Source organism: Heloderma suspectum, chromosome 5 (genome assembly GCF_057233095.1).
Source record: "Heloderma suspectum isolate Gila_16-S chromosome 5, 16-S_ref, whole genome shotgun sequence".
Lineage (NCBI taxonomy): Eukaryota > Metazoa > Chordata > Lepidosauria > Squamata > Helodermatidae > Heloderma > Heloderma suspectum.
Genome location: NC_139462.1, coordinates 46,792,572 through 46,816,662, shown reverse-complemented (window position 1 = coordinate 46,816,662; position 24,091 = coordinate 46,792,572). Strand labels below are relative to the sequence as shown.

General features: G+C 44.0%; 1 protein-coding gene across 1 annotated transcript in view; it reads left to right on the top strand.

Annotated features, from left to right (window-relative positions):
• Nucleotides 1-257: 257 nt before the first annotated feature.
• Nucleotides 258-24,091, top strand: part of TNIP3 (TNFAIP3 interacting protein 3) — a 106,950-nt gene continuing 83,116 nt past the window's right edge. The window contains exons 1-2 of the mRNA XM_084855941.1: nt 258-832; nt 7,662-7,750. Of these exons, the coding sequence (XP_084712067.1) occupies nt 830-832; nt 7,662-7,750 (92 nt within the window). The 5' untranslated portion in view covers nt 258-829. The remainder of the gene's footprint in view (nt 833-7,661; nt 7,751-24,091) is intronic.

Here is a 24,091-nt window from a genome sequence, read left to right as displayed (position 1 = left end):
TGCTGGCTATAATAAAAAGCATTTGTGAAGTGCTTTGACTAGTTCAAACATACTATATTCCTCCTCCTCTGCCTCCTCCTTCTTTGCTAGTCTCTATTGCTTGTGATCATCATCTGAGAATTATTTCTCAGTATTATGCAGGTTAGCCTCTAATGTGACTGGTGTGAACTTTTACCAAGAACTGCATCATCACTTCTTGTAAAACACACAAGAAATGGGCCAGGGTTCAAAGGCTGTTACCTCCTACTTCTCTCTTCAGGAACAGAAAAATAAATAGTCAAGTGCTGTTTAATTGTGTCAATAAATATGGCTCTTTAAAAGTCGATGTGAATGGATGGTAGAATTCAGCATTTAGAAAAATCTCTAATCAGATGGAACACAGTATCAGGAGCATTCCACGAAATGATTGTGTGCCTTTTTTTCAACCTTACTGTAAATGGTGCCACTTCAAGGCCAGTATTTCGGTGTTGGACTATTTTTGGAGGGTGTGGGGTCGATGCAACCTTTTTCCACTGCACAGGACGCTCTTCTCTCCCACGGAGTCCCCTCCAGTTGACGTTGAGTAATGTTTTGTTTCTGTTCCATGGTACATTGAAGAATCTGAGGGAATCCTCTCTGTGCTCTTTCATTTTGAGTACTTTCAATTTGAACTATGTAGGCTGTGCTTCTGCACAATATGATTAAGCGGTCTTTCATCTGTGGATATTACAGGAATGGATTTCCCTGAACGTGACCTTTGGAGAGATATATGTATCTATTCAAAGCACCTTGTCCTGTCACTAAGGCTGTTGTTATTGTAGTAGCACTAACTGGCATCTAGCGTCTAGATATGGTGAGTACTTGAAGATTTCTTCTTTCTTTACTGTATTTGTGCTTAGATACAAGCTGACCTCCAATTAAAACCTTTTATATTCAATGTTTTAAATAAATAACAATTATTTTATTGAAGCATTTAATATGCCCTGTTTTGAATTACTCATGTATTTCAGTTTGGAAAATACGGCCCAAGGAAGAGTTCTACACACATCTCTTTCTGATAATTGGTTGATCCTAATAAGGTTTTAGCTTTATTGTGCTTGTGATTTCCCTGTTAGTCAGATCAACTCACTTTATTTATTTCTTAGATTTATTAATTGCTTCAAAATACTTTTCTCTAGGCATTTTACAATAATAATAACAATACAAATAAAATCACAATAAAATCAACAAAATAAAACAAATAAATGTGCCAACACCACATAAAATACAGTATGAGGCATCAGCGGTCAAATCACATTGCAGGGGCTATTATATTATTATATAAAATTATAAAACAAAAATATTAAAATATTTTAAAAGACTTTAAAGGTGCAATCCTATGCATGTTTAGATAGAACAAAGGCCTACAACTTCCAGCATTTCCCAGACAGGGGTTGTAGGATTTATTTCTGTCTAAACATGTATAGGATTGCACCCTAAAAGACTTTAAAATATTTTAAAGGATTTAAGAACTTCTTCCTTTTTTCCCTTTCAGAACTATGAATAAATATGGTCAAGGAGCATCAGCAGATGCAACACTGTAGGAGTTCCAGGCTGTTTTTTTTTTTAAGTTGGAATAAAAAATTAGGATAAAGATGATCCTAAACACATGGACTATAACTAAACACAGAATTAGGTGCTCCTAAACCCATTGGAACCAATAGACTTAAATCCATCAGTCCTACAAGTGTTTAGCCACTATGTTCACAGCATTGCAACCTCACTTTTTTTGGATTGTGTTTGTTAATCTGGAAGTTATTTCCTACTGAAACCAACAGAATTGATGTCCAAGTAAGCACACTTAAAACTAAAGCATAAACTATGCACAAAGTTTAAGTTTAAACCCCATAGGTTTAAATTAGTTGAAGTCCAAACACTTCCGCTTGTGTGTTGGCTGAGAGTCTTAATCAAGGTTGTTATTGTTGTTGTTTTAAAAAATAATAAAAGTTACTTCTGTTATTATAGCTCCCATTGTTATTAGTTCTTGATTAGATCCTTTTAAGGTAGGTAACCGTAAAGAGTCTGTGTTGATAAATGGTTTGGGGGTAAATTGTGTAATTTCGTCCCATTTTTTGGTTTAGTAAGAAAGTTATTTCTTGCATTTTGTTTAGTAAATGCTTTTTTTTTTAAATGCCATTACCTCATCAGAAAAAGCCCCCTCCCCCAATCATGCTTGTTTTTTAAAACCTTTGCACATTTTAACCTGACTAAAATCTGCTACCTATTTTCTTTAAAGCTAGGACTAACCTGGGGTTAGTTTTCATATTAATGATCTTTAATAGTCAGGTGGAGAAATGGTACCAAGCAATACACAATTGCACTGTGTTCTGAGAGGGTTGCTAAACAACAATTAAGGTATGCTGGTATTATTATCCTCATATAATCATTCAGGAGATGAGTGGGTTGAGCCTGAGAGAGAATGGTTGGCCTGATAGCTGGAGGATGAGGCAAAATTTGAACGGAGGACACTGTGGTTATCTAGCCACTATATAGCATGTGCTCACATGATGAGGGAATGATGGGGGAATTATACCATTTTAAAGGTATAAATGCTGTGAGCTGTGCAAAGATATTTAGCTCAAAGTGATGCTAATTTATAAAAATACTGCATGGGTGAAGATCTCTCTCATACAGTGCAATAAAAAAACCTATAGTGAACATGAGGAATGGAAATGAAGCCTATTACAATAGAATTATCCCCTGTCCCTTTTTAAAAAATCAGTTTGTTCCCTCATTTTTTTTTATTTCAAAGGGCTGGCTATAGTGAAAAACACTAGTAATTTTGCATTAACCTTCCAAGGCAGTTTGCTTGATGAGAGGTGAGTTCGTTGACTTTAAATGAAACAACAGGAATAGCAGGGACATATTTAGATGTTTGGGACCAGAAATAATACTTATTTGTATCTTTGTGAGTTAGCATCCATAGGCATACCCCAAGAGGCATGAATAGCAGAGTTCTAGGCCATGAAAAGTCTGTAGATCACAAGTGATGCACGTCCTCCCCCAAGCCCCAGTCTGGCCTGTCTAGTCACTCTTCTTAGTCATTTGGCAAAGGCCATTGGTAGAGCGGTAGACTACCATAATGTGATCTATGTGGGGCTGCCATTAAAGATAGTTTGGCAGCTTCATTTGGTATAGGATGCTTGCAGGGGTCAACTGTTTGGACCACATTATATCAATTCTGTATCAGCAGTTCTGATATATGCTGGTATTGAGCTTTAAAGCCCTGAATAGCTTGGGCCCAGGCTACCTGAAAGACTGGCCTCACCAATATGGACCTGCATGTGCCTTCAGATCAGCCGCAGAAGCCCTGCTCATAGGCCCACCATTAAGAGCCAAAGCACATGTCACCTTAAAGCAGGCGTGGAGAACCTCTTTCAGCCACAGGAGCCCTGCTCATAGGCCCACCATTAAGAGCCAAAGCACATGTCACTTTAAAGCAGGGGTGGAGAACCTCTTTCAGCCACAGGTGCCCTGCTCATAGGCCCACCATCAAGAGCCAAAGCACGTGTCACTATAAAGCAGGGGTGGAGAACCTCTTTCAGCCACAGGAGACCTGCTCATAGGCCCACCATTAAGAGCCAAAGCACATGTCACCTTAAAGCAGGTGTGGATAACCTCTTTCAGCCACAGGTGCCCTGCTCATAGGCCCACCATCAAGACTAAAAGCACATGTCACTATAAAGCAGGGGTGGAGAACCTCTTTCAGCCACAGGAGCCCTGCTCATAGGCCTGCCATCAAGACCCAAAGCACATATCACTTTAAAGCAGGGGTGGAGAACCTCTTTCAGCCACAGGAGCCCTGATCATAGACCTGCCATCAAGAGCCAGAGTACATGTCACTTTAAAGCAGGGGTGGAGAACCTCTTTCAGGCACAGGAGCCCTGATCATAGGCCCATCATCAAGACCCAAAGCACATGTCACTATAAAGCAGGGGTGGAGAACCTCTTTCAGCCACAGGAGCCCTGATCATAGGCCTACCATCAAGAGCCAAAGCACATGTCACTTTAAAGCAGGGGTGGAGAACCTCTTTCAGCCACAGGAGCCCTGATCATAGGCCCACCATCAAGACCCAAAGCACATGTCACTATAAAGCAGGGGTGGAGAACCTCTTTCAGCCACAGGAGCCCTGCTCATAGGCCTGCCATCAAGACCCAAAGCACATATCACTTTAAAGCAGGGGTGGAGAACCTCTTTCAGCCACAGGAGCCCTGATCATAGACCTGCCATCAAGAGCCAGAGTACATGTCACTTTAAAGCAGGGGTGGAGAACCTCTTTCAGCCACAGGAGCCCTGATCATAGGCCCACCATCAAGAGCCAAAGCACATGTCACTATAAAGCAGGGGTGGAGAACCTCTTTCAGCCACAGGAGCCCTGATCATAGGCCCACCATCAAGAGCCAAAGCACATGTCACTTTAAAGCAGGGGTGGAGAACCTCTTTCAGCCACAGGAGACCTGCTCATAGGCCTGCCATCATGAGCCAGAGTACATGTCACTTTAAAGCAGGTGTGGAGAACCTCTTTCAGCCACAGGAGCCCTGATCATAGGCCTGCCATCAAGAGCCAGAGTACATGTCACTTTAAAGCAGGGGTGGAGAACCTCTTTCAGCCACAGGTGCCCTGCTCATAGGCCCACCATCAAGAGCCAAAGCACATGTCACTATAAAGCAGGGGTGGAGAACCTCTTTCAGCCTGATGGCCAAATTCAATTTTGTGCTCAGGGGCCATTTTCCAATGGTGGGCGGGGCTGAAGACAAAGGGGGCGGGGCCAAAGGCAAACGCAGTGGGTCCAAAATTCCAGAAATAGCAGCATGGTTCAGCTTAAAGGTCTTTCTGCCAGTGACTCAGTCTTAGGACAGGATTTCAACCTTTTAGAATGTGGAGACAACTACACCAAAGCCTAGAAACCACCGAATGATGGGTGGTGGTGGCGGGATGGCCAGGGGAAGAGAGTGTGGCCATTTGGGGAACTCCAGAGGGCTGGATTGGGACCCCAGAAGGGCCGGATTTGGTCCCCAGGCCTGAGGTTGCCCATCCCTGCTTTAAGGAATAGCTAGCAGTTTTGTATTCTTTTTTTTAACTCAAGATTAAGAGTAGAGGTCTTGATGCAGATTGGGACCTTCCTGCAGGACTGGCCCTACCATTAGGCAGAGTGAAACGATTGCCTCAGATGGCAGATACTGGGAGGTGGTAGCAAGGTAGCAAGGTGTTGGAGGAAAGACCTGTGCACCATGCAGTCTGCTTTGTGTCCCCTCAGCTAGCCTTCTGCCTTCAGGTGCACTGAAGGATGCTGTCCAATTGCCAGTGTTGAAGAAAGATTCAACTACCAGTCCAGCGGGCTTTTGTATATGGAATGGGAGAGGACACTGTCTTGTTCTTCACCTCAGGAAGAAGAGCTGGTCCTGGGCTGTCTTGGGCTGGTCCTGCCTTAGCATGTGGAGGGGGGGTAGGGATTTTTTTTAAGGTCTAAGATCAGTTAGGTTTGCAGGCACAAGAGACAAAGCTTTTCAGTGGTGGCCCCACATGTATGGAATTCCATCCCAAAGGAGGTGCACTTGGCTCCCTCACTGTTTGCTTTTATGTGGGCTTAAATACCTTTTTTATTTCAATCCACTTTTTATTGAAACAATGAGTTGCATTTTAATGCCATATCTCTCTGCATTTAATGGTGATATGCTTTTTAATGGTCTGATTGGAATGGCTTTATACTGCTGGGCTTAGTTAATTTATTTTTTTAATATCATGATTTGAAATGTATTATGATATTAACTTCCTTTGCCTTGAGAAAACTTTTGTTTTCAAAGGCAGCTTTTAAGTTCTTAAATTAAATATAATTAAGTAATTAATTAATGCTTTCCCTGCAGAACACCCCAGTTTCAATCCTGGTACTTCCAGTTAGAAAAAGAGCTGGTAGTAGGTTCTAGGTAAGAGCCACTTTCACCCAGAGAGACTAATACTGGACAAGGTGGACCAGTGGTCTACCTGTATATATGGTGGCTTCATATGTACTGTATATTTCACTCCAACTTTATAGAGTGAACAAGATTTCCTCCCAAATACAGATGATCAGTGCTGCCTAAATATACTGTGCCTGAAACTGTCCCAGGTTATTGAAACAATAGTGCAGGAACCTAATGTTAAGAATAACAGAATTCAGAATGTAAAAAGAGCCCTGCTGGATCAGACCAAAGACTTATTTAGTCCAGCATTCTGTTCGCACGTTGACCAACCAGTTGCCTGTGGGAAGTCTAGAAGCGGGAGTGCAACAGCATCCTCCCACTCGTGTTCCCCAGCCTGTCTGTGTTTCAAAAGTGACATATTCAGGCAGCCAGAAAGTGTGTCACATAGGAAGTCAATTGTTAGATGTCGAGACCAGTTTTCCTTCTCAGCTTTGCTTCCATGCTTTTAAGGAAAGAGCCACCTGAAAGCAACCAGGTAGTACCAAGAGTTGTTCTTTGTTTAAAATTTCTTTTAAAAATATCAGCGTTTCCTACAGTGAATATTTTGAGTTGTTTCCTCAAGAGTGCTTTGAATCAGAGTGGAGCGTGTGCCTTAGGACTACTCGTTTGTTTTACAGATGATTGGTAGGTGGGTGTGGGTGTACGTTTGTGTGTACGTGTGCAATGGGAGCACCTTCCTTCTAGTGCTATGCTGAGACTATCCTCAAAGCTGAACTATTTGGGGCATTGTGCCCAAATTCTATTATTGTGGTTTACATTTGCATTTGTATGAGTTAGGAACCTTAGGCATGTCCAGGGGGCCTGAATAATGGAGGCCTGTGCTATGTCACACAGAAGCGCTCCCCTCCATAGCCTTGTGCAGACAACTTCTATGGGGTACAATCATTGTTGCAATGGAAGGGGGAGAGGTACTGCACTTGCTAGCCCCATTGATGGGCTCTTCCGAACAGAGTCCAGTGCATAAACTATGGAATTTCTTTCCACGAGATGTAGTAATGGCCACCAATTTGGGTGGCTTTAAATTTTAGACAAGTTACTGGAGGAGAAGGCTATCAATGGCTACTAGTCCTGATGGCTATATACTAGCTCCAGTATCAGAGGCAGTAAGCCTGTGTGCGTCAGTTGCTAGAGAACATGGGTGGGAGGGTGCTGATGCAGTCATGTCCTGCTTGTGAGTTTCCTGCAGGCAGCCGGCTGGCCACTGTGTGAACAGAATGCTGAACTAGATGCACCTCGGTCTGATCCAGCATGGCTCTTCTTATGTTCTTACGTTCATACATATGTAGGAGCTGAGCATGCATGCTGTAATCATGAGCTGAACTCTGGAAAAATGCAGAAAGAGCAAGAGCCGGTGTGTGTAAAGCTTGTACACAGTTCAGTAAAGATGATGAACAGGGATTTTGGAGGCAGGATGACTACGTAGATAATGATGTCGATAATAATTAATAATGTCAGCTATTATACCAGAATACATTTCTCCTTGTTAAACATTTTAAATTTTGTTTTATTATAAAATCCATGAATAAAAAATAGATTCCTATGGGTTACATAGCGATCATGTGGCCTCCCCCCCGCCCCCACTTTAAAAACAAATAAACTTTTCACTTCTACAGTTTGGGGAAAGCAGAAAAACAGCTTTTTCTAACATTAATACTAATTTCCTCTCTCTTCTTTTTTTTAGACTGACCCTTGCCAGTGTAATGCCAGCAGTGAAGGCTCACCAAAGAAGGTCCTAGATATGCATACAAACCAGCCATCTGATTCAGAAAGGTATTAACAGTTCAAGACCAAAAGCGTTATGTTAGTTTTTGATAAAGACTTGTGATACTTTGAACAAACTGAACCTGCCTCAGCAAAACAAATTGGATTCAGACGTTAGTGAAACTGAGTTAATTAGTAGTGGCAAGAAACTGAAGGACTGTGCATTATGCTTCAGTCACAAAAGACAAATGCGTTCACCATGCTCCAAGAGCACCAGTTCCCCATTCATCAACTTCTGTAGCTGCATTGCGACCATCACATATGCCACTTAATCCAGTTTATTCACAGTGACCTGGGGGATGCCTCCATGAGCGATTTACTCCGAGCTGGCTGCGTTTGGAGGTCGTTTGGGAGATATGATGTCATGGCCATCCAGCAGCCGCCCCGGAGCTTATCACGGAAAACCTGGATTTTCTGAGACTGCTTAAAGTATGATTCTTTCCCTCAAGTTGGGTTCTCCTCTGTATAGGTGCTGTGTGCCCCAACCCCCTCATTGACCTCGGGTATATTAGTCCTGCCCAGGGGTGTGCATGACCCTGGCCAAGGGGTGTTTCCTGTGTGTTTCCCATTCCATTGCACAAACCCATTAGTGTCTCCTCAGAAGTAACTCCCATTGTGCTCAATGAGGCTTGTTCCCTGAATGTATTTATTTACAATATTTCTTGGCTGCCTTTCAGGGCAGGAGCCCTCCCAAGGCGGCTCACAGAAATAAAATACATAAAAACAATGCCCACATCAGAACCTACAGGGAAACCCCTCAATTGAAATGGCACAGTTTAAAGCCCAAATTCCTTAAGTGCTGTAAAGCGCGATCTTGAGGCTCTGATTCTCCATTGTTTGGTTTATTGCCTTAGGAAGTAACTACTTTGACCCTTCGTTATAAAGATCCTGTGCAGCATCATGGGGGCTGGTGCCCCATTTTTGTCTTTACTGCTCTCTTTCCCACAACAAACCCATTAGTGTCTCCTCAGAAGTAACTCCCATTGTGCTCAATGAGGCTTGCTCCTGAAATGCAGGTTCATCTGCATTTGGAGTTTCAGGGGGAAAGAGAAAGGGGAGGGGGGGAAGCCTCTTTTATTGGCTGAGCAGCCCCTGCCAGTCAGATGACTTTTACCCCCACCAGGAAATATGATCTGTGAAGCGATTTTTACTGATGTGGAGCACTTGCTTGTGGAGCCCCGCATGGACCAAAGTGCAGCAAAGCTGATTCCTTTTAAAAAATCCAGTACTCTCCCATTCACTTCTCCTTCCGTTGTCGTGGAGACACGGTCCTGGTTTGCACAATCAAAATAAGTCACAGTGGCTTATTAAAACAACTCTATAATAACAGATATATTACAACAGCCCATTTGTTTTGGATGGTTATTTCCCCTTCCAACAAGCCATGCTGCCTGGGCTCACATAACATGACAAGCTGTGCCGGGCAGCAATTATAGAAGTCGCACCCTGCATGAGCCCAGCACATGCTGCAATTTAAATAAGCTTTTTAAAAAATATTGTGCAAACAGTCCCATTGACTTTGAAGTGATGTGTAACCTGATCCTAGGCATGTTTTCAAAATCCCACTGAGATCAGTGGGACGTACTCCCAAGCCAGGCTCCTGCTTGCACCGGGAGTCCCTCTTTGTGCCTGGGCTGGGGGGCAGGAAAGTGGGGCAGACACAGCAGCTGGTGCCTTCCTGGTGCAATGTGAGTGGGATTCCCCCCTCCCACTAGCCAATCAGGAAGTGGTTGGGGGAAGGGGAGGACTGGAGAGAGAACTTGTCTGTTCATTGTCCCCTCAGCCTGCCCAACCCTACCCATCCTCTTTTGCTGGCTTATAGCATTCCACTGGCTTGAGCCAATGTTGTGGACTGTTATGGACTCAGCCGCAGGGTGACAGAGCTGAAGGAATTTTCCCCAGGATCTTAATCAGCTTAATGGATCCTGAGCGTTTAGCCTTCCTCATAGCATCCCTTATCAGGTATACTTGCTGTTGCCCTGCAGGGCTGTTTATGTCTTTGTCACAGAGCTCTTCTACACGAGGCTGTTAATCCGCTGTATCTTCTTTTGTTTTTGTAGCAGAATTGAATCTGAGCACTACACAAATAGTGTTTCCTTTCTTGCTTTTCTGCTACATAACCTCTAGGTGGCACTGTGGTATAGCAGAATAGTGCAATTACACAAGTGGAAATTGGACTTCCTTTCACTTTCACAATTAAATGCTGGATTTCCCCTGCTCTAAAAAAAACTCGCCAAAAGTGCTGGTTAGATGCAGAAGCAAAACTGGAAGGTCACAACATCATCTAAAGACCCATAAACAACCATGAATAGGGAATGATAAGCACATGATAAATGCCTCATGTAGAAAAGCCAGTAGCTAATAATGGTGCTAGGGCATTGTACAGGATCCTTGGTTGAGATGGAGTAGGGGTGAGCTGTTTGCTACCTCACACAGAGAGAGCCCTTCGTAAGGGGATTCTGGGCTACAGGGCATGAGCCAGCCCACCGAAGGGGCTGGCACCATGACTACACATGGAGGAAGGTGAGCGACAATTGTGGGAATGGTGTTGGCTGTCAGTGGTAGTAGTCTTTCTCACCTTCCCAACATGACTCAGAAGCCAGGCTGGTCCAAGCATTTCTAACAGAACATGTGGCAGAAACAGGATCCTTGCCAGAATGCCATGTTTCTCTTCTGTGAGTATGAACTTGAGACCTGTGTCTACCTAAATCCCTTGTCTGGTGTGTTCCCCCTTCCCCCCATCCATGCTTTACTCCTGGCTGCAGTTCTCAGTTCTCCTGATCTGAAGAAGCTTTAATTCTTTAACTTACAATGGGCCCCTGATCATGTGTACACATGTAACTGAATGACACGTGTCAAGTATAGAACTTGGGCCTAGAGGTGAGGTGCAAAGCAAGCTCCCTGAAGCTCTTCTCTGGATCCAGGTTTGTTCCTCCCTTTCCATGATGTTCTTCCTGGGAGGCAGTGAGTGCAGCCTCCCCAAAAAGCTTGGTCCCCTCGGTGTTGGATGAGTCCAGAATGTGCAGAGTCTAAAGCAAGATGTAGCTGTTAGATATGGATTTAAACTAAGATCTGTTTTGGCCCTAAGTATTAGTTGGGAATTCTTAATATTCCATACATCTCTTAAAGAGAAAGATTAACACGATGTGGCCAACTGGTGACTTAGGAAGGGAAATGATAGTTCTGTTCTGCATTGGATGACCATCTTCTTCTGTTTACCAGCATTTGAGATGGAATACTTGCATTAATACTTGCACTATCAGCCGTCCCCATTTAAACCAATGTGGTGAATCATCTTATGTGCTTTCTGATTACTGATTATATCATGCAAATAATTTGAACACTGTATTGGATTCACCAAAATATCACCCTAATATTAAGTTTAGTAAGAGCACAATTCTATAGAATTGTGCGCCCTCACTACTAGGAAGCTGATAGGGTGAGAGGAGCAGTGGAGGAGATCTTTGCCTCCCTGTCCTCTGATCTCCTTTCTTTTTGCTAGATGGGCTTTTTAGCCTGACTAGCAAGGGTGTGTTGGAGGGGGAGGGAAGGAGGCTGGAGGAAGCTCAGGAGAAATCATGAGCCTCCTCCCCTGAGAACACTGCCTTTCCCCCCTCTCTGAGGTTGATTTTCCAACCCTGGAGAGGTAGCCAGTGCAGTTCCCTCTATGCCAGCTGGTTGAGGATGGGGGTCAGTTCTCCGACACCCTCTTCCAAGGTCAGACCGCTGTCTCTGACCTCGGAAAGCATTTTCCGAGCCATCCTATGGTCCCAGGGATGCTTACCCTGGGACCAAAGAATTGCTGTCTTAGTTGTCTTTTATTATGAAGGAGCAGATTGTAAGTGTGGCTTTAGTTAATTATTGGGGCATTTTGGTATTGTTTTTCTAGAAAGCAGATGATTCATGAAGAGCATGTGCCTCCATTTTTGTTTTGTTGTTATTCCTATGGTTCTTAAAAATTAAGCAGAAGCTATTAGGAAACAATTGGTTCAGTCCATATTAACAGCACTGTGCTTTTCCAGATGTGTAATTTCACAGCCAAACAGCTGCTGGCTATTAGCTGTTCTTTAAACCCTTCATTCCTTTTTCAAAAGAGGAACAGAAGCACAGTGACATTTATGGGGTGACAGGCAGATGTTTTGGTTAAATCAGGATTGAATGAAAGTGGCACTGATTTTGTCTTTGTTGTCTAGATTATATGCTTATATATTTTGAACCTCCGTTTATCTATATTATGCCACAGCGCCTTCTTCTCAGGAGGAAAGAATAGTTATTTTTATAGCAGCCTGTATGTGTTTATGAACATAGCATTAGACCAAAGATCCATCTAGTTGAGCATTCTGTTTCCCACAGGATATTTTCAGGCTGAATGTCTTCTCTTGAGATCATGACAACTCCATGTGCACAATATACACACCCCTGTGTTTGTCTGAACTCCATATCAGACCATGTGAAAGCTTTTAGTTTGTATTTGGCATCTTTGTTCCAGTGCATCTTTTGTTGGGAAAGACGTATATATGAGGTTTTATGTTACACTGTGTGCTTCTATATGATCCAGAGTTCTGTTTATCTTCAAGTCTGCGTACACCTGCACGAACAGAACTCAGAACAATAACAGCTATCAATTAGTTTATTATATATTTCTACAACTATAGGCCTCCTTCATGGATCACTGCCTTGTTGTGGCAAAGGGGCTTGCGTAACTCAGTGAAGCCATAAGCTATGCCGTGCAGGGCCACCCAAGACGGACAGGTCATGGCAGAGAGTTCTGACAAAATGTGGTCCACTGGAGAAGGAAATGGCAACCCACTCCAGTATCCTTGCCAAGAAAACCCCATGGAACGTATCACAAGGCTAAAAGTGATGACGCCGGAAGATGAGCCCCTCAGGTTGGAAGGTGTCTACTGGGGAAGAGCAGAGGGTATTTCCAAGTAGCGCCAGAAAGAGTGAAGCGGCTGGGCCAAAGCTGAAAGGACACTCAGCTGTGGATGTGTCTGGTGGTGAAAAGAAAATCCGATGCTGTAAAGAACAATATTGTTTAGGAACCTGGAATGTCAGATCAATGAATCAAGGTAAGCTGGAGGTGGTCAAACATGAGATGGCAAGATTGAACATCGACATCTTGGGAATCAGTGAACTAAAATGGACAAGCATGGGCGAATTTAATTCAGGTGACCATCATATCTACTATTGTGGGCAAGAATCCCTTAGAAGAAATGGAGTAGCACTCATAGTCAACAAAAGGGTGGGAAAAGCAGTACTGGGGTACAATCTCAAAAATGATAGAATGATCTCAGTACGAATCCAAGGCAAACCATTCAACATCACAGTAATTCAAGTCTATGCCCCAACCACTGATGCCGAAGAAGTTGAGGTTGATCGGTTCTATGAAGACCTACAACACCTTCTAGAACTAACACCAAAAAAAGATGTCCTCTTCATCAAAGGGGATTGGAATGCTAAAGTAGGAAGTCAAGAAATCACCGGGATAACAGGCAGGCATGGCCTTGGTGTACAAAATGAAGCAGGACAAAAGCTAATAGAGTTTTGCCAAGAGAACACGCTGATCATAGCAAACATTCTTTTCCAACAGCACAAGAGACGACTCTACACATGGACATCACCAGATGGTCAATATCGAAATCAGATTATGTCCTTTGCAGCCAAAGATGGAGAAACTCTATACAGTCAGTCAAAACAAGACCTGGAGCTGACTGTGGCTCAGATCATGAGCTTCTTGTTGCAAAATTTCGGCTTAAATTGAAGAACGTAGGGAAAACCACTAAACCATTCAGGTATGACCTAAATCATATTCCTTATGAATATACAGTGGAGGTGAGGAATAGATTTCAGGGATTAGACCTGATAGACAGAGTGCCTGAGGAACTATGGACGGAGGTCCGTAACATTGTTCAGGAGGCAGCAACAAAATCCATCCCAAAGAAAAAGAAGTGCAAGAAAGCAAAGTGGCTGTCTGATGAGGCTTTACAAGTGGCTGAGGAAAGAAGGGAAGCGAAAAGCAAGGGAGAAAGGGGAAGATATATCCAACTGAATGCAGAGTTCCAGAGAATAGCAAGGAGAGACAAGAAGGCCTTCTTAAATGAACAATGCAAAGAAATCGGGGAAAACAACAGAATGGGAAAGACTAGAGATCTCTTCAAGAAAATCAGAGATCTCAAGGGAACGTTTTGTGCAAAGACGGGCATGATAAAGGACCAAGAAGGCAGGGACCTAACAGATGCAGATGAGATTAAGAAGAGGTGGAAAGAATACACAGAAGAACTATACAGGAAAGATCTGAATGTCCCTGATAGCCATGATAGTGCGCTCACTGAACTTGAGCCGGACATCCTTGAGAGTGAAGTCAAGTGGGCCTTAGGAAGCATTAGTAACAACAAAGCTAGTGGAGATGACAGTATTCCAGCTGAGCTATTTAAAATCCTAAAAGATGATGCTGTTAAAGTGCTGCATTCAATATGCCAACAAATTTGGAATACTCAACAATGGCCACAAGACTGGAAAAGGTCAGTTTACATTCCAATTCCAAAGAAGGGCAACGCCAAAGAGTGTTCAAACTACCGCACAATTGCGCTCATTTCGCATGCCAGTAAGGTGATGCTCAAAATCCTACAAGCTAGGCTTCAGCAGTATGCGAACCGAGAACTACCGGAAGTACAAGCTGGGTTTCGAAGAGGCAGAGGAACTAGAGATCAAATCGCCAACATTCGCTGCATCATGGAGAAAGCAAGAGAATTCCAGCAAAGCGTCTATTTCTGCTTCATTGACTACGCTAAAGCCTTTGATTGTGTGGATCACAACAAACTGTGGCAAATTCTTAAAGAGATGGGAGTACCAGACCACCTTACCTGTCTCCTGAGAAACCTGTACGAGGGTCAAGAAGCAACAGTAAGAACCAGACATGGAACAACCGAGTGGTTCAAAATTGGGAAAGGCGTACGACAAGGCTGCATATTGTCACCCTGCTTATTTAACTTATATGCAGAGTACATCATGAGAAATGCCGGGTTGGATGAATCAGAGGTCGGAATTAAGATTGCTGGGAGAATTATCAATAACCTCCGATATGCAGACGATACCACCCTAATGGCAGAAAGCGAAGAGGATCTAAAGAGCCTCTTGTTAAGGGTGAAAGAGGAGAGTGCAAAAGCTGGTTTGAAACTCAACATTAAACAAACGAAGATCATGGCATCTGGCCCCATCACTTCCTGGCATATAGAAGGGGAAGAAATGGAAGCAGTGACAGATTTTACTTTCTTGGGCTCCAAGATCACCGCAGACGGTGACTGTAGCCATTAAAAGACACTTGCTCCTTGGGAGGAAAGCTATGGCAAACCTAGACAGCATAGTAAGAAGCAGAGACATCGCCTTGCCGACAAAGGTCCGTCTAATCAAAGCTATGGTTTTCCCAGTAGTAATGTATGGCTGTGAGAGCTGGACTATAAGGAAGGCTGAGCGCCGAAGAATTGATGCTTTCGAACTGTGGTGCTGGAGAAGACTCTTACGAGTCCCCTGGACTGCAAGGAGGTCAAATCAGTCAATCCTAAAGGAAATCAACCCTGAGTGCTCATTGGAAGGACAGATACTGAAGCTGAAGCTCCAATATTTTGGCCACCTAATGCGAAGAGAAAACTCTCTGGAAAAGACCCTGATGCTGGGAAAGACTGAAGGCAAAAGGAGAAGGGGACGGCAGAGGATGAGATGGCTAGATAGCATCACCGATGCAATGAATATGAATTTGAGCATGCTCTGGGAGAGAGCGGCAGACAGGAAGGCCTGGCGTGCTATGGTCCATGGGGTCACGAAGAGTCGGACATGACTGAACGACTGAACAATAACAATAACTATAGGCAGGGATGTTCATATTCTATGTCATTCCCCCACACACACACATTTCCCCCCCTAACTTTATATCAAAGAAAGCTAAATACAGGCCCAAATCCTTTATTCATGTTATGAAAACAGTTAAATGCATATACATGGTCTCATTTTGTATAAGGTTGCTCAATTGGTATACTTTATTTTGATCTCTAGATTTTGTGATCTTTGCAGAAAGTTTTGCAGCAGGGATGGGGAATGTCTGGCCCATGGAGTTCACCATCTGGCCTGCCATTTTTTTCCCCCAGGCCCTAGCCCCTCTCTGGCCAGGGAAAAGCTCTTATCTCTGAACAGCACTGATTGCCACTGTGGGTGCAGGGAAAAAGGCCACTGTGCAGTAGGGAAAATCTCTTACCTTTGATCAGCTGCTCAGTGGAGATAAGAGCTTTCCCTTGCAGGGGAGAGGAGGGAAAGGCGTAGGAAGGAAGCTGCTGTGTGATTCAGTCCTTCTAATATCTGAGTAGACATGCAGAGGCTTTGTATTTGGCATGCTATTTGAAAGCGCTGAGTTATTCAGTTCTATTTACGTATGAGTAATACAGAGGCTTATTCTGCTTACTTCTGAAGCCTGTACAAGCATTCAAAAAAGTGTTAACAGCAACACGTGAGAAGGAGTGTTCCAGCCCTGCCCCTTTCCTCCAATGCGTTTGTCATTCTGTACTTGTGGAGGGTGACTGTCTCAATAGGAGAGCCTTCTGTATCCATGGGGGTTCTCCATGGGAGCCAGAACACTGAAAAATACTCCATACAAATCCAGAGTTCACAACCCAACATAGTTTCTCTTCCTGGGTTGTTCATGGTTAACAACCCATAGTTAAACCATAGTACAGGGTTCGCATATAATGACAAGCCATAATTCAACAACAGCGCATGATTTAATGAGAACACATACTCATCCTGTAGTCTGGGTTGACATTATGTGCGAATCAGGCTTCATTGTTTTGAGAAATGCATCCTTTCTAGGGTTGCCAGCTCGTTCTTTTCTTCCAGAAAGAACCCCTTTGCCATTAGCAGCACAATAAGCAGAAATTCAACAGACATAGCTTTCCTTGGTATGGAGATGAAGTGATGGGAAAGCAGTACCTGATAAATTCATTTCCTGCATGCTGTGTTGTTGCTAAAGGCATAGAATCTCTTCCAAAAGAAAAGTTGGTAACGCTAATCTCCTGAGTTCTTAAATCCTATAAGATTCTCCATACAGTAAGAAAATATCGAAGCTTCTAAACTGGTAGTTAACAATGGGAAAGCTGATATTATTATTATTATTAGCAGTAGTAGCAGTAGCAGTATTAGCATTAGTATTATTATTAAGCATTTGTATAGCGCTTTCAATTGTGAAGGGGCTTCACATGCTTTCAGTACAACAACCTTGTAAGGTAAGTTGATATTATTATCCTGCACATTGCAGATGAAGTGAAGCTGAGAGAAAGTGGCTTGCTTAAGACCACCTAGTGAGTTCTTGGCAGATATAAGATTCAAGCTGGGGACTTCCTAATTTGTCTGTAGCAGATTCAGGAATCCTTTGCTTGTAATGCCCACCCATGTTGAAGAAGCATTTGTATAACCCCTTGTCTCTGGACTTAATTTCCTCTCAAAATGAGGCACAGTTACAGTGGGCGGAGCTTTACATTCCTTATAAAGCTCTTCTTCACAATTAAACTTACCATGGTAGTTCATGAGTTTCATTGATCACACAAGGATGGCACAGAGCAACCGCCTTTTCCTTTTGCTAGCATGCACAGAGTTATATTCATGCTAGTTCCATTTAGTAATTATGCATTATAGTTGGAAGAGACAGTAGGCCCCAAATCCTGGTGCAGGGCTTAATTTCTAGGGGAAAAAAAACATGCTGGAGCTAAATAACTCCACCTTCTGATCTGATCTGATCTAATGGTAGTGGGAGATTTGATCATTAGACACATGACACATTAGCTGGGTTTGTGAGGGGCATGTAGACCGCAGGATGAGTTGCCTGCCTGGTGCGAAGGTTGTGGATATCACACACCATCTAGATAGCCTAGTAGATAGTGCTAGGGTGGGGTCAGTGGTCGTGGTCCATGATGGTACCAACGATGTGTAGTTGTGAGGTCCTGGAAGCCAAATTTAGGTTTCTAGGTAGGAGGTTGAAATCCAGGACCACCAAGGTGGCTTTCTCTGAAATGCTTCCTGTTTCACATGCAGAGCCAGCTACACAGGTGAAGCTGAGGAGTCTCAATGCGTGGATGAGACAGTGGTCCAGGGAGGAGGGGTTCAGATTTGTTATGCTTTGGGGGAAATTCTGGGACAAGCCAGGCCTGTTCAAGAAGGACGGACTCCACTTGAACCAAAATGGAACCAGACTGCTAGTGCTAAACATAAAAAGGGTGGCAGAGCAGCTGTTAAACTAAACCATGGGGGAAAGCCAACAGAAGCTGGGAAGCATCTGGTTCAGGTTAAATCATCCCAAGAGGATGAAGATGAAAATGTTTCTGATTGCCCAAATGTAGAAGGGGAGGAAATAGGCCAGAAGTACATGGTAAAACATAATAGCCAGTCAAAGAGGCCAAAGTCCCATAGCAAAAGATGCACATGCCAGAGGCACATGTGGAGGGAGACAGTATATAGGTGTTTCTATACAAATGCTAGAAGCCTCCGAGCCAAAATGGGAGAGTTGGAATGCTTGGTTTTAAAGGAGAACCTGGATATAGTGAGCACTACAGACATCTGGTGGAACGGAGAGAATCAGTGGAATATGGTCCTCTCTGGATATAAACTCTACAGGAAGGACAGGGAAGGGCGTACTGGGGGAGGTGTTGCCCTGTACATCAAAGAGGGCATAGTGTCGAGTGGACTAGAACACCTAAAAGGGGTAGGCTCTTCCCCAGAAGCACTGTGGGTGACAATATCAGGCTCCAAAACTAATTTAGTGCTAGGAACGTGCTATCGTCCCCCAGACCAGAATGCTCAGAGTGACCTTGAGATGGAAAATGAAATCAGGGAGGCTTTCAAACATGGAAGTGTTGTAATAATGGGCAACTTCAATTGCCCCCACATTGGCTGGATAAATGCATGTTCCAGTCATGTCAAAGAGGTTAAATTTATCAATGCCCAAAATGATTGTGCCCTAGAACAGTTGGTCATGGAACTGACCAGAGGGGAGGCGACCTTAGATTTAATCCTAAGTGGTGTCGCCCAGGACCTAGTATGAGATGTAAATGTTGTCGAACCAGTCGGAAACAGTGACCACAGTGCTATCAGATTTAACATACATTTAAGTATGGAAAATTGCCCCGGAAGTCCAACACAGTCACATTTGACTTCAAAAGACAAAACTTCTCTAAAATGAGGGAATTGGTGAAAAGGAAGTTAAAAAGGGAAGACAAGAGGATTAAATCCCTTCAAAATGCTTGGAGATTACTCAAAACCACAGTAATAGAAGCCCAGCTAAAATGTATACCACAGGTTAGGAAAGGTAGCGCCTTGTCCAAAAGGTCACCAGCATGGTTAACAAGCAGTGTTAAGGAAGCTACTAGAGAAAAGAGAGCTTCCTTCAGGAAATGGAAGTCTTGCCCAAGTGAGGAAAACAAAAGACAGCACAAGCTTGCACAAAGGTGATGCAAGCAGACAAAATGAGGTGCAAAAAAGCATTTTGAAGAGCATATTCCTAACAATATCAAGGCCAACAATAAAGACTTCTTAAAATATATCAGAAGCAGGAAACCAGCTAGGGAGGCAGTTGGACCATTGGATGACAATGGAGTTAAAGGAGTACTGAAGGAGGACAAGCAGACTGCAGAGAAACTGAATGATTTATTTTCATCTGTCTTCACAGCAGAAGATATAGGACAGATACCTGTGTCTAAACTGAAGTTTTCAAGAAGGGAGTCTGAGAAACTGAGGCAAATAGTGGCGACAAAAGATGAAGTTCTCAACCTTATTGACAAATTGAAAGCAAATAAATCACCGGGCCCAGATGGTATCCATCCTAGAGTTCTCAAAGAACTCAAATATGAAATTGCTGAACTTCTAAACAAAATATGCAACATGTCCCTAAGATCAGCCTCTATACCAGAGGATTGGAAGATAGCCAATGTAACACCAACTTTCAAAAAGGGATCCAGGGGGGATCTGGGAAATTACAGGCTGGTAAGTGTAATGTTTGTTCCAGGGAAATTGGTTGAAGGCATTATTAAAGAGATAATTAGTAAGCTTATAGATGGACAAGCCCTGCTGAAAAAAAATAAACACAGCTTCCACAAAGGTAAGTCCCTGTCTCACTAACCTTTTAGAGTTCTTTGAGAGTTTCAGTAAACATGTAGACAGGGTGATCTGGTAGACACTGTTTACTTGAACTTCCAAAAGGCTTTTGACAAAGTCCCTCACCAAAGACTCCTGAGCAAACTTAGCAGTCATGAAATAAGAGGACAGGTCCTCATATACATCAGTAACTGGTTAAAAAACAGAAAGCAGAGAGTAGGAATAAATGGTAAAATCTCCCAATGGAGGGAAGTAAATAGTGGGGTCCCACAGGGATCTGTACTAGGACCAGTGCTTTTCAACCTGTTCATAAATGATCTAGAGATGTCGGAGAATTTCTCCACGAATCTCTGGGAGGCCAAATGCCAACACATTTGGCTCCCCGAAATTGGTGGAGAAACGGTCTGCCCCCCCGGGATGGGACTTACCTTGGTTGAATGTCCCTGGTGGCGGTGGCGGCTCCCAGCAACGGCGGTGGCCGGCCTTCTGACCGGCTGCCGCCGCCGCCATTTCCAAGTATAAAACAACAACAACAACAAACGTGATAGGCTATGTAAAGATTTACGTAGCCTATCACGGCTAGATTTTAAAAAAACACCGTGATAGGCTACGTAAATGTTTACGTAGCCTATCATGGCTGACTACAGGGACGCAAACGGCGGTGGCTACGGCCGCCACCATTTGCAACCTGGCAGGACTAGAGGATTCCCAGCCGGAGGGACGGGGTGCCTCCCCCCCGGCCAGAATTTCGGTGGGGAGGGATGGGGTGCCTCCCCTCCCGCCCAGAATTTCGGGGGGAGGAACGGCACGCCTCCCCCCCACCGCGAAGCAAGCTGCGGGACCAGGTAAGGGACTTTCGTCCATCCCTAAAATGTTCTGGAATTAGGAGTGAGCAGTGAAGTGGCCAAGTTTGCCGATGACATCAAATTATGCAGGGTGGTTAAAATAAAAAGGGATTGTGAAGAGCTCCGAAAGGATCTCTCCAAACTGGGAGAATGGGCATCTAAATGGCAAGTGTGGTTCATTGTAAGCATGTGTAAAGTGATGCACATTGGGGCAAAAAATCCCAACTTCAAATATAACCTGATGGGATCTGAGGTAGTGGTGACCACCCAAGAAAGAGATCTTGATGAAAATGTCAATCCAGTGTGCCGGCTCTGAAAAAAAGGCAAACTCCATGTTAGGCATAATTAGAAAAGGAATTGAGAGTAAAACTGCCAATATCATACTGCCCTTATACTAATCTATGGTGCGACCACACTTGGAAGACTGTGTACAGTTCTGGTCACCACACCTAAAAAAAGATATTGTAGAACTGGAAAAAGTGCAGAAAAGGGAAACTAAAATGATCAAGGGGCTGGAGCATCTCCTGTATGAGAGAAGGTTGCAACAGCTGGGATTGTTTAGCTTGGAAGAAGGAGGGTAAAGGGAGACATGACAGAAGTGTACAAAATTATGCATGGTGTGGAGAATGTGGATAGGGAGACATTTTTCTCCCTTTCTCAAAATACTAGAATCTGGGGTCATCCCATGAAGCTGATTGGTGTGAGATTCAGGAAAAATAAAAGGAAGGACTTCACACCATACATAGTTGGAATTCACTACCATGAGATGTAGTGATGGCCACCAATTTGGATGGTGTTAGACAAATTCCTGGAGGAGAAGGCTATCAATGGCTATTAGTCTTGATGGCTATGTGCTCCCTCCAGAACTAGAGGCAGTGAGCCTGTGTACACCAGATGCTGGGGGACATGGGTGGGAGTGTGCTGTTGCGCTCATGTCCTGCTTGTGTGTTCCTGGTTGGTAGCTGGTTGGCCACTATGTGAACAGAATGCTGGATTTGATGGACCCTTGGTCTGATCCAACAGGGCTCTTGTTATGTTCTTATGGAAACCAGTGGAGGCTGGTGGTTTTGATGTCAGTGGAACGGTGAGTCTGCTCCAGGTGTCAGTTAGAACCAGTCAGACCTCTATAGGAGCTACCTAAGGTGCAGAAGCACATTGGATAGCTCCTTTAGAGTTCTTACTGGGTTTGACTGAAACCTGGAGTGGATTCACCACCGCACTGACATCAGAGCCACCAGCCTCCACTGTTGGAAACCCTTCACCCTAATCTCGGATTTCTAGGGTCCTCGAATACTCAAGGGTGAAGGAAAGGAACTGAACTTTACATCTGCTCATGGGCCTTTTCTTCTGTTCTTACTTGATGTGTTTCTGGGATAGGTCCCGCCATTGAAAACTGATGTCTCTGAAGTTGAGCTCTAGTGAGCCATGGCCAAACAAAATAAGCCCCAGTAGGTAGAGGGTGTAATCCTAAAACTGCTAGCAATCATGAATAATATTATTTTTCATTAGGAAATCATCAAAAGCAAAGAGGGAGGGGTATAATGATGGTCATTTAGTCCATTCATCCTCAACTGGGTGGTCATGGTGATATGTAATTTAGGTGGATATAGGACTGCACCCGGATCGGATGCCTGAGTCTGATGTGATGATGTCAGACTGCAATCTTGCTTGCTCACATGGAAGTTATTTATTACATTTATATCCTGCCTTTTTTCCTCCTTAAGGAACCCAAGGCAACGTACATAATCCTTGTCCTCCTCCATTTTATCCTCACAACAACAACCCTCTGAGGTGGGTTGGGCTGAGAGTCTGTGACTGGCCCAAAGTCACCCAGTGAGCTTCCATGGCCAAGTGGGGACTAGAACCCGGATCCCCCGACTCCCAGTCCAGCACTCTAGCCACTGCACGACACTGGCCCTCCAATTGCAACTTTAATAATTAGCAGATGTGGGAAATACCCCTTAGGGCAGAATGGTGCACACTGTGAGTCGTGTCCTGTATGTGTGTGTTTAAAAAATTGGTTAAATTTCTTATCTACTATTTGCAATACTTCCAGAGAACAAACATCACTTTCACCAGTAGCAACACAATTTCCTGTTGCATTGTCTGTCTTTATTATTAAGAGAGGTGTGTTCCAGGCTGGCAATGGTAGCACTGGGCTGTGCTGAATTATTGCTGTGTTCACTGACTTCTGAGCAGCTGGGAGCTAAGGTGTGTGGTCCACCAGACTTAACAAACTGGCCACCCATGTTCCTCACCATTACCTTGGGTTGTATTCAATTAATTCCTCCCGCTGATGGAACAGATCCCATCAGAGGAATGGGGAGGGGATGAATTTTCCTCCCTGCTTCACCCCCTCTCCGCCCCTCGGCCCTCCCCCAAATGTGCTCTGGAGGGTTTGGAATCCTCTGTAGCAGATCTGGAGTGGGGGAGAAGGGGGATAAAGGGGAAAGAGAGGACAGAAAATCCCCTTGCACAAGCAGAAGTCTGCTCATACGACATTGGATTTTACCCCTTGTGGCCCCTAGTCAGGGCAACCTCTAATTTATTTGGAAAAGCAGTCATTGAAGGGATGGATCTCAAGCACATCTCTGTGGAAGTGGTTGCTGGAAGACAAAACCAAAGGCCTCATTGTGGAATATGCAAAAGTAATAACTGGAAGCAAAATATTTACCCATAGGTTTGTATACTTGAATATGGAGCGGTGCTTGTGAAGGGAAAAAAGCCCTTTCATATGTTCATATGGGGTAAAAATGAACATGTGTAGGCAAGGGAAATTGTATGTGTTGGCAGGCTTCACCCCGACCTATGCATGTGCATTAAAATATCTGTGGAGACAGCCCATGCATACAAGTGCATGCGCATTGTCTCCATGCGATTGGGAGCCTTGTCTTTGCAAGGCTCTCTGCAGACCCAATTTGCATGATGAAACAACCCAGGGTTTGTTAACTGTTCAGGAGTGAGAGGCAGCGAACAAGCTTACTGGCTCCTGACTGCTCCCCCGCTTCTGGCTTGTTCTTGGGTTATAACTCTGGGTTGTTTCTCCCCCAACATCCCCGAGTTCCAGGTTTGGGTGTCACAGAGAACAACTCAGTGATGGAGCATTCCTGGGTTGTTTAGTGCACAGGTCAGCAGGCAGGAGCCAAAACACTTGCTCTTGCCTGCTCCCAGACATGGTTAACAACCCAGGTATAGCTTCATTGTGCAAACTGGGTCCTTGTAATGAATATGTTGGGGACAGAGGCTGCTAGTACAATGCTGCTCCCTTCCTCTGTTTATCATTTCCCCCCCTAAAGAACATCTGAAAAGAACTGAAGAATTGGCCATTATCATGTTTCATCCATATAATAATACTGAGGTTGGTTCTAATGGA